The sequence below is a fragment of the Harpegnathos saltator genome, unplaced genomic scaffold, assembly GCF_003227715.2.
Source record: "Harpegnathos saltator strain DR-91 unplaced genomic scaffold, Hsal_v8.6 scaffold65, whole genome shotgun sequence".
Taxonomy (NCBI): Eukaryota; Metazoa; Arthropoda; class Insecta; order Hymenoptera; family Formicidae; genus Harpegnathos; species Harpegnathos saltator.
In genome coordinates, this window is record NW_020230482.1 from 178,354 (window position 1) to 189,545 (window position 11,192).

Below are 11,192 nucleotides of genomic sequence, written 5' to 3' on the forward strand. Positions count from 1 at the left end.
GAAATCCTACCCGCTATATTCCCCAGATATTGCGCCGTCCGATTATTACTTGTTCCGTTCGATGGCACATGGTCTGGCTAATCAGCAGTTCCGCTCATATCCGATCATTCCGAAGACATCTCAAAATGGCTTGATTCGTGGATAGCCTCAAAAGACGAACACTTCTACCGTGACAGTATTCGAGCTCTGCCAGAAAGATGGGAAAAAGTTGTCGCTAGCGATGGGCAATATTTTGAATGATTCATTTGTAACCATTTTTTCACAATATAGTTGCATTTTCATCAAAAAAACAGCGAGAACTTAGTTGCGCACCTAATAAATACGACACCGAATGCTTCTTCATCTGAGAAGATTAAAAGAACAATAGATAGATAATAAATACCATGACCACGATTATTGATTATCACTCTTATGTCATGAGAAACATCTTTCTCCTACTACTAATAAGGTGGTAAGAACTCGCGCGGGAGTATCTTACCACCTGCATATAAAAAGCGACGCGCAAACCAGTGGAGCGATTCATTTCATTCATTCATTCATACATTCTTGCATCAAATCATTTCATGACTCAATTTCTTTAAACGTGTCCATACACATAGAAAACATTCTTAACATTCTGATCAATTGACTCTCAACTGTAAAAGGTAAAAATTAAAGATGCAATATTTAAATATTCGTCTCCTTGGATTAAATCCTAAAGATCCTTCTTCATTCCGGTCTAAAACATAATTCACACAACCCAGTCCGTCCCGAGGTAAATTAGTTAAATCTGTTGACCTCAAAAAGGAGAAACACATACAGGGTGAAGAAGAAATCCCGGGACTGGGTTTCTTCTTCCCCCTGTAAATTTCGAAAAATATACACTTTATAAAAAAATGTTTCAGACAAAAGTTGTAACGTCGAGAAAGTTCTGTTTACCGATCTTAACAATTTGACCTTGGGTGGCGTCATCAAGGTCAAGACAAGGTCACCACGGATTTTTTAAATAGAACCCCCAATTTTTTATTGCATATTCTTATAGCCCTTCTTCAGACCTTTTCAAAGCACTATGGTTTTATCTAATTTGAATAAGCTATTCCGAAGTTATCGAATTTTTTAAAGTAAGATATCTAGCCAACTAAGGCAAGATCGGAGGATGATCCGGCCAACTAAGGCAAGGTCGTAGGATGATCCGGCCAACTAAGGCAAGATCGGGAGATGATCCGGCCAACTAAGGCAAGGTCGGAGTGACCGAGCCAACTAAGACAAGATCGGAGAATGACCCAGCCAACTCGTAAAAATAATTGCGCGACTAACATCCAGGCGTTGGCTCCTATTGGCTTGTCTTAATTTCATTGATTAATTTATTTCAGTTATTTATTTATTTGGACTATTCTGCTGTTCGATGTTTATTTCTCCCATTTACTCATTTAATACTCATTACAGTTTAGTGAGTCGCAAACTCGACTGAAATTCCTCTATTTTTTTGAAAATTATTAAGAAACAGTTTGAAGCTAGTTGTAAGCTGACTTAATTGCATTTCATTCCGTACTCATTATTATTCTTCAACATTGTCTTTAGAATAACTTTGAATTGACCCAAATATTAATTTAGTCGATTAGACTAAATCTTACCACTTCTGCTTGTCAATATGGCAAGTCTTTCAGAACGAGAACGCATATCTCTTTTGATGATGAGAGGATGGGATGATCGACTAAGGTCGTATAATCATGTGAGACGGCTATTTAATGAAACTTTTCATAATCAGGGTAATGCCATTTCAAAATCTACCATTGAAAGAACGATAAGGCGTCTTCAGGAAACTGGAAGTGTGAAAAATCATGCAATACCAGGTAGGCCAGTATCAGCAACAAGTGTAGAAAAATCATTAGATGTTCTACAATCCTTTATCGAAAATCCGCATGATTCGACCCGCAAAGTAGGACAGCAACATGAAATAGATCAAATGTCTGTGCTTAAAATATTGAAAATGAATAAATTTCATCCTTATGAGATCCATCTTGTACAAGAGCTAAATGAAGATGATTTTGATAGGCGCATTGAATTTTATGATTTGATGATGGAAAAAATAGCCGAAGATCCTAACTATCTATCAAATGTAGTATTTTCAGATGAGGCAACATTTCAGTTAAATGGCCACGTTAATCGACACGATTGTAGATTTTAGTCAGATATAAATCCTCACTGGATTGAAGAAACACACGCAGTATCCACAAAAAGTGAATGTTTGGGTAGACATTTTGAACAATGTTCTCATAGGTCCACTCTTTGTTAACGGAAATCGAACAGCAATAAAATATAAGAATATGCTAAGAAACGAAATAGTTCCAGCGATACAAGCAATCATGGATGACAACTTCGAGCATACATGGTTCCAACAAGATGGTGCCCCCCCCCCCACATTACGGAAGGGACGTCCGTAATTATGTAGATACAGTGTTTCCTCATCAATGGATAGGTAGAAGAGGACCTATAGAATGGTCTCCTCGACACCCGATTTATCACCTAACGATTATTTCCTGTGAGGCCATTTAAAAGATAGAGTTTACAAAACGAAACCACAAAATTTGGATGACTTACGAAATCGAATTCTTGATGAAGCTGCTCTCATCCCTGTTGAGACATTCAAAAAGCCGTTTCATCTTTCTACGATAAATTAGCTAATTGTCTAACTGTTGATGGCGGACATTTTGAACAATTACTTTAAAGCTTTCCAATATTGCCTTAGTTGGCCGGACAACTCCCGACTTTGTCTTAGTTGGCCGGAACATCCTACGATCTTGCCTTAGTTGGCTGGATCATTCTCCGATCTTGCCTTAGTTGGCCGGATCATCCTCCGATCTTGTCTTAGTTGGCCGAATCATCCTACGATCTTTCCTTATTTGGCCCGATCATCCTTCGATCTTGCCTTAGTAGGCCGGATCATCCTCCGATCTTGCCTCAGTTGGTCAGATCATCCTACGATTTTGCCTTAGTTGGCTGGATCATCCTCCGATCTTGCCTTAGTTGGCTAGATATCTTACTTTAAAAAACTCGATAACTTCAGAACAGCTTATTCAAATTTGTTAAAACCGTAGTGCTTTGAAAAGGTCTGAAGAAGGGCTATAAGAATATGCAATAAAAAGTTGGGAGTTCTATTCAAAAAATCCGAGTTGACCTTGTCCTGACCTTTATGACGCTACCCAAGGTAAAATTGTTAAGATCGGTAAATAGATCTTTTCCAACGCTACAACTTTTGTCTGAAACATTTTTTTATAAAGTGTACATTTTTCGAAATCTTTAGGGGTCCTGGGGTTTTTCTTCACCCTGTATAAGGGTATCCCATTTTAAGTGTCTACCTCAAATATCTCTCTTATTTTTTATTTTAGAGAAAAATGTTTCAGACACGTTTTGTTTGGTTTCGAGGGGGCCATAAGGTGGTATCATTGATTTGACCTTGAAGAGTCATTTGAAGGTCACGTGAAGGTTACCTCAATATTTTTAGATGGCAACCCCAACTTTTTATTACATATTCTTGTAGTTGACCACGAGAGCTTCCCACAACACTATGACCAAATGTTTTTTGGTAAAATACTTTTCGAGTTATAAAGCTCCAAGTTTACAAAATTTTGATAAAAATACAAAATATTTCGTTAAACATTCACTTTCCAATAGTCTTATCTTACATGATCCAACCAGTCAAGACAAGATCCGAGCATGATCCAACCAGTCAAGACAAGATCCGAGCATGATCCAGCCAGCCAAGGCAAGATCCGAGCATGATCCAACCAGTCAAGGCAAGATCTCCTTTTGTGTACAATTACTTGGAGTGTTCAAAAACTTGGTCATTTACTTGTATGCATAGCTTTAGTCTATGGTGAAAGTCATCCCTAACTTTTTCAAGAACATCTACATTAATATTTCTGCAAGCCTGTCTGATCCGGTTTTTCATATTTTCAACGGTTGTAGGCTTTTGCGAATAAACTATATTTCTAATGTAGCCCCAGAAATAAAAATCTAGGGATGTCAAGTCGAGTGATCTTGGGGGCTATTCTTGAACTCGGCTGCCCATACCAATCCACCCATTCGGGAATCTATTATTTGAATATTGTGTAACAGCTCGAGATCTACGAGCCGGTGCTCCATCTTGTTGGAACCACATTCGTCTGAGTAAATCATTGTCGACATATCTCAAGAGGTTGGGCAGGTCATCTTGAAGAAATCTTAGATAGATTGCCACATTTTGAATGAGATTTTCTTAAAAAAATATGGACCAAACAGTAACATCTCCCAGGATGCCTGCCCAAACGTTAATGGACCGCTGCCGTTAGAACTCTTGGCTTCTCTGCCAATGTGGATTAGCATCTGAATAATAGTAGCAGTTATGTCTATTAACACCTCCTCTATTACAAAATGTGGCTTCATCAGAAAAAAGCGTATCAGCAATGAACTGGGGATTTTGTTGGATTTGATCTCGAGCTCAGTTACAAAAACGTACACGGCGTTGGTAGTCCCTCTCTTCCAATTGCTGAGATAGATGAATGTGATATGGGTGAAACTTGTTGAGTTTGAGCACATGATTGGCTGTTGATTTAGATATACCGTATTGCCTCTCAATTTGTCTCGTAGAGATTTAAGGATTCAAAGCAACGGCACCTATAACAGTCAATGTGTGACTTCATCAGGGCTCGATTTTCGCCGGTTTCTTCTAAGAAAACCCTGTTCATCTCTGTCGCAGAATCTTTTTATTACTTTCCCATCAGGATGGCGTCTGTCTGGAAATCTTTCAGCATAAAGCCTTTCTGCTGCCGAGTAATTATTCCTGGCCTCACCCAAAATGCGAATCATGTCCACAATTTCATTTGGTGGATAAGCAGCCATAATTATAAAGAAAAAAAGCTCCAAAAGACAAAAAATTCCTGTCTTATCAAAAAGTCAATGGATAATAATATGCGTCTATCTGAGACTTCGCCAAAATACCGACAGTTGCCCAAGTAAGAAATTTGAAACAAGCCTCTTGATATTTGTTTCATTAAAAGAATTGACAATTGCACTTTCACAATTGTTACAGTTCATTGATTATCAGGCAATACAGGATCTCGTCTTGACTGGCTGGATCATGTTCGGATCTTGCCTTGACTGGTTGGATCATGCTCGGATCTTGTCTTGACTGGTTGGATCATGCTCGGATCTTGTCTTGACTGATTGGATCATGTAAGATAAGGCTATCGGAAAGTGAATGTTTAACGAAATATTTTGTATTTTTATCAAAATTTTGTAAATTTGGAGCTTTATAACTCGAAAAGTACTCCACCAAAAAACATTTGGTTACAGTGTTTTAGGAAGCTCTCGAGGTCAACTACAAGAATATGTAATAAAAAATTGGGGTTGCCATCTAAAAAAATTAAGATAACCTTCACGTAACCTTCAAATGACTCTTCAAGGTCAAATCAATGATACCATCTTATGGTCCCCTCGAAACCATACAAAACGTTTCTGAACCATTTTTCTCTAAAATCAAAAATAAGAGACATATTTGGGGTGGACACTTAAAATGGAACACTCTGTATATATAACAATTGGGCTGAAAAGTTCGTAGGCTAACACATAGATGGCGCTACTAGAATAAATCTATAAGATGTTTAGTTAGTACCAACCTTCTAAAGAAATGTGTATAAATTTCACAGGTGTCGGACAATTGGTTCGTGAGATATAACATTGTGAGTGAAGAGACTTTTGTTATTGTGAAAAAATGGATAAAAAAGAATTTCGTGTGTTGATGAAGCATTGCTTTTCGGCGAAAAAAATACTGTTGAAGCCAAGGCTTGATAAACATTATTCGGACTCTGCACCAGGAAAACCAACCGTTGAGAAGTGGTTTGCTAAATTTAAACGAGGTGAAATGAGCATCGAAGACGATGCACGCAGTGGACGACCGAAAGAGGCTGTTACTGACGAAAACATCAAAAAAGTCCACAAAATAATTTTGAATGATCGTAGAGTGAAGTTGATCGACATAGCTGAGACTCTAAAGATATCAAAGGAACGTGTTGGACATATTGTGCATGAATATTTGAACATGCGAAAGCTGTGTGCAAAGTGGGTGCCGCGCGTGCTCACAATCGATCAAAAGCAACAACATTTTGATGATTCGGAGCAATGTTTAGCGATATTCAACCGTAATAAAGACGAATTTTTCCGTCGATATATTACAATGGATGAAACATGGCTCCATCATTACACTCCAGAGTCCAATCGACAGTCAGCCGAGTGGACTGAACGCGATGAACCGAAGCCAAAGCGTGGAAAGAAGCAACAGTCGGCTGGCAAGGTTATGGCATCAGTATTCTGGGATGCGCGTGGTATTATATTCATTGATTACCTCGAAAAGGGCCAGACCATCAACAGCGAGTATTACATTGTAACGAGGAGTTTTACCCCCGTTACCATCGTGTGACGGCGACCACCGATCGTCACACGATCGCGAGAAATCATCGCTAAGCGCCCGGCAACACCTATCCCGCGGCAACCCGCCAGACCGCCGGAAAAAGCCGAATTCTGCGAAGCGGTCGGGGAAGATCGGTCCCCCCAGAAAGGGGTAATTCGCGGAAATCGCATGCGCGACTTTCCGGGAAATCGGGGGGAACTAATCCCCCGATTATCGGCTACCGATCGTCGAGAGGAATTTAGGGTATAAAACCCGCTCTCGACGAGAGATCGAGGCAGACCGTGAGAGACAGTGAGTCCACCAGATCAGCTACCAAAGAGAGCTCCAGCGAGAATTGGGAAGAGAAGTCGACGAGAAGGCAAGGCATCCGCCGGTGAGTAAAGCTTCCACACCGTACCGAACCACCGGGAACTTTTACAAGACCCGGCAGCCGAGCCTCGTCGGCCGATCAGGCATCGCGACTTTACCGTACTTGTCCGTCTGTGTCGGCAGCAGTTAGCCACCGGCACAGAATATCTCTAAGTCTCCATTCGCGAATTTACCGTATTCGTCCGTCTGTGTCGGCAGCAGTTAGCCACCGACACAGAATATTTCTAAGTATCTGTTTCCGACTAGACGGCAGCAGTTAGCCGCCGTTCCGCGATTCATAAGTGCTCGTCCGTCTGTGTCGGCAGCAGTTAGCCACCGGCACAGAATAATTCTAAGTATCTGTTCGCGAGATTACCGTATTCGTCCGTCTGTGTCGGCAGCAGTTAGCCACCGACACAGAATATTTCTAAGTATCTGTTTCCGACTAAACGGCAGCAGTTAGCCGCCGTTCCGCGATTCATAAGTGCTCGTCCGTCTGTGTCGGCAGCAGTTAGCCACCGGCACAGAATAATTCTAAGTATCTGTTCGCGAGATTACCGTATTCGTCCGTCTGTGTCGGCAGCAGTTAGCCACCGGCACAGAATATTTCTAAGTATCCGTTCGCGAATTTACCGTATTCGTCCGTCTGTGTCGGCAGCAGTTAGCCACCGACACAGAATATTTCTAAGTATCCGTTCGCGAATTTACCGTATTCGTCCGTCTGTGTCGGCAGCAGTTAGCCACCAACACAGAATAACTCTAAGTATCTGTTCGCGAGATTACCGTATTCGTCCGTCTGTGTCGGCAGCAGTTAGCCACCGGCACAGGATATTTCTAAAGCATCGGTTCACGGAATTATCAGTGCTTGTCCGACTTTGTGACCGTGGTACGCTGCCCGGAATAAATCACCTCCCGTTTATCCAAAGAACAGCTGGCGTAAGTCGCCCTCAACAGGACTCTTGACCGAGGACGTCGGACCGCCAAGAGGCCGCGGAACCTCCCCTCTGATCCCGCGGATAGGGGACTATCCTTGCGGCTACGCAGGAAGCACGGGCACTAAGGAACGGACATCGCCGACGCCACACCGGGCCAGCGAGCCGCCCACATACACTTATATATATATCTATTATATAGCATCGAACGTCTTTTAAATAAACGGGGCGCCTTGCGGGACGCACCCAACTTGTTAATACAGAAACGCTGAACACACATTTCTTCCGAGAAGCTACTTTGAATTAGCCCGAGTACGCACCGACGCGGCGGCGAGCGAGGCGTCGCGGAAGCGGCGAGCCGGGTGCGACGGTGGGGCGACTGATCGCACCGAACCCCGCGGGCGTTACCGTTACATGGCGATCCTGCTAGGATCGGTCAGCTAGGGTGAAGAAAAAGGAAGAAAAAAAAACACAGCGAAGAAAATGCCGAAGGCGTGGATACAAGAGCTACGCAAACCCGAGATCACCCGAATTCTCGGGGAACACGGGCTCGAGATAGAGGGGTCGATCGACGACCTGTGCCACCGACTGCGAAGGTTCGTGGACGACCATCCCTCAATGTTCGAGGCCGGGCCACGGAGACGGGTCATCCCGGCCCCAGTGTTGGCGGATGAAGAGTCCTCCCGAGGGGGCTCTGTTATAGGGATAGATTCCCCCGTAAGGATCCCCACCGATGCGCAGGCCATGCTGTGCGTCCACAAGTGGGACTGTCGTTTCTCCGGGAAGGACCCGCTGGACTTCCTGGAGCGAGTGGACGAGCTCCGGACATGTTTTGGAGTCACGACCGCCCAGCTGTTGTGGTGCATTCCAGAACTCCTGCGCGGAGATCCGCTGCGCTGGTACCGAAACCACCGGGCCGCCTGGACAACATGGGAGGACTTCTGTGCCGCTTTCCGGAATCACTTCCTTCCGCCGAGATACTGAGCGCAACTGCGGCGGAAAATATTGGAGCGCCGCCAGCGCGCCGGGGAGGCATACCGTGAGTACGAGACCGCCATGCTCACGATGATGCGCCGTAGCGGGGATGACGACTACCTGGACAACGCAATACCGCTACTCTATGACAACCTAGATGTCGGCTACAAAATGTTCATAGGCGCACACGAGATCCGAGATGTAGCCCACTTGGGACAACTAGCCCGCCAGTACGAGGATATCGTCCAGCAACGCGAGGAACAGGGGCGACCGATACGAACCACCGGCCCTACGGTCGCTGCTCTTCTGTACGACCGTGAAACGTATTGCTGGAAGTGCAAACAGCCGGGACATCATCGCCGAGCCTGCCGATAACCAGCCGTAAAGTTCTGCTCACGCTGCGGCAAGGACGGCGTATTAACCCGCCAATGTCATCCCACGGCGGGAAACGAGTCCGCGGCCGGGAGTGGCGCCGCCACGACCCGGCCCTCCGTATAAAATATCAGCCAAGACCGTACCTGACCATCCGGTACCAGCAACGCCCATTAAGGGCACTAATTGACTCTGGAGCCGAAACGTCCTTAATCGATATTCGATCACTACGAGACGAAGATCTCCCACGAGGGGAAGCCGGCCGGATCACGCTGGCAGATGGGACCGGCAGTCCGACATACGGTCGGACTTGTCTCCACGTAGAGGTGGGACGGCAGAAGTACCGCCACCAATTTACCGTGATAGCCAACCTGACCGCGGAAGTCATCATCGGGGTTGACCTCTGGGTCCGGCTCCAGATTGCGCTGCCGCCGCCCCCGAGGAACTTCCGGCGATTACAACCACCCCGAGTGGGGATCATAGATGGGGGCCTAACGACCAGGACGGACGAAGAGGAAGCCAGATTCAACAAATTCCTGACGAGCGAACTGGCTCTCTTCGATAAAGTCTCCGGGCCGACCCCATCGATCCGCCACCAGATTCGGGTGTGCCCCGGCACGAGCCCCATCAAGCAGCGCTACCGACCACGGAACCCGGCTATGCAAGCCATCATTGATGAGGAGGTCGCAAAGATGGAGGCGGAGGGAGTGATTGAGCCCTCATCTAGTGCCTGGAGCTCCCCCGTCGTCCTCGTCCGGAAAAAGGACGGCGGATACCGCTTCTGTATAGACTTCCGGAAGGTGAACGAGGTAACCGAGCGAGACGCCTACCCGCTACCGCAGATAAGTGCGACTTTGGACCGACTACGCGGGGCCCGCTACCTATCCTCGTTAGACTTGAAGAACGGGTATTGGCAAGTTCCATTGACCGAGGACAGCAAGCCAATCACTGCGTTCACCGTGCCCGGCCGGGGTCTCCGCCAGTTCACCGTCCTCCCGTTCGGCCTGCACTCCTCGCCGGCAACCTTCCAGAGGTTGGTGGACACCGTGTTGGGCGCTGACCTGGAACCGCACGTATTAGTGTATCTCGATGATATTATTGTGTTAAGTACTACACTGGACGAACATATGAAACACTTACGAGAGGTATTCCGGCGGTTGCGGGAAGCTCGATTACGCCTCAACACGGAGAAGTGCCACTTCTGTAGAAGCGAGCTGCGCTACCTCGGACACTTGGTCACTCGCGACGGCATACACACCGACCCGGCCAAGGTAATCGCCATTACCGCCTGGCCAGCTCCGAGGACGGTGAGGCAAGTCCGCCAGTTTTTAGGCCTCGCCTCCTGGTACCGGAGGTTCGTCAAGAATTTTTCCGCGATTGCGGCACCGCTGACGGAGTTAACCAAGAAGAAAGTGAGATGGAAATGGGGATCAAGGGAGGAAGAGGCCTTTGAACAACTGAAAAAGGCTCTTACCACGGCCTCAGTGCTCGCATGTCCAGATTTCCAGAAACCATTCTCGTTGCAGACGGACGCCAGTCAGCACAGCCTGGGAGCAGTGCTAACTCAGAACCTGGAGGAAGGCGAGCGCGTAATCGCCTATGCTAGCCGGACTCTCAACTAGGCGGAGAAAAACTATAGCGCTACCGAGCTAGAATGCCTGGCTATTGTGTGGGGCATTCGTCAATTGCGCGAGTATTTGGAGGGATACACTTTCACCGTGGTGACCGACCATCAATCCTTGAAGTGGCTGCAGAAACTGGAAACCGCCACCGGCCGGCTAGGGCGGTGGAAGTTTGAACTACAGCAGTACACCTTCAATGTAGCATACCGGAAAGGCTCGCAAAATCGCGTAGCAGACGCGCTGTCGCGCGACCTCGCAGTCTGCGAAATCAGGGAAGCCACCGGATGCTCGTGGTACGAGCCGCTCAAAAAACAAGTCGCCGCTCGGCCTCACGATTTTCCCGATTACACCATTCGGGATGGTGTCCTGCACCGACACTTCCTCCACACGTTGGACTTCCGCGAAGTACCCGCGGAGAATCAGTGGAAGAAGTGTGTTCCGACCAACGATAGAAGGGAAGTATTGAAATGCTACCACGACAATCCCGCCGCAGGCCACCTAGGAATCGCTAAAACG

At 46.2% G+C, this 11,192-nt stretch overlaps 1 protein-coding gene across 1 annotated transcript; it reads left to right on the forward strand.

Moving 5' to 3' along the window:
• Positions 1-5,731: 5,731 nt before the first annotated feature.
• On the forward strand, positions 5,732-6,436 carry LOC112589894 (histone-lysine N-methyltransferase SETMAR-like). The gene has a single exon (XM_025304780.1). It carries the CDS (start codon positions 5,732-5,734, stop codon positions 6,434-6,436), a length of 705 nt encoding a protein of 234 aa, XP_025160565.1.
• Positions 6,437-11,192: the final 4,756 nt, after the last annotated feature.

Excerpts from the sequence above, each read along its gene's own strand:
- LOC112589894 (XM_025304780.1), top strand. The coding sequence starts at position 5,732 with ATGGATAAAAAAGAATTTCGTGTGTTGATGAAGCATTGCTTTTCGGCG.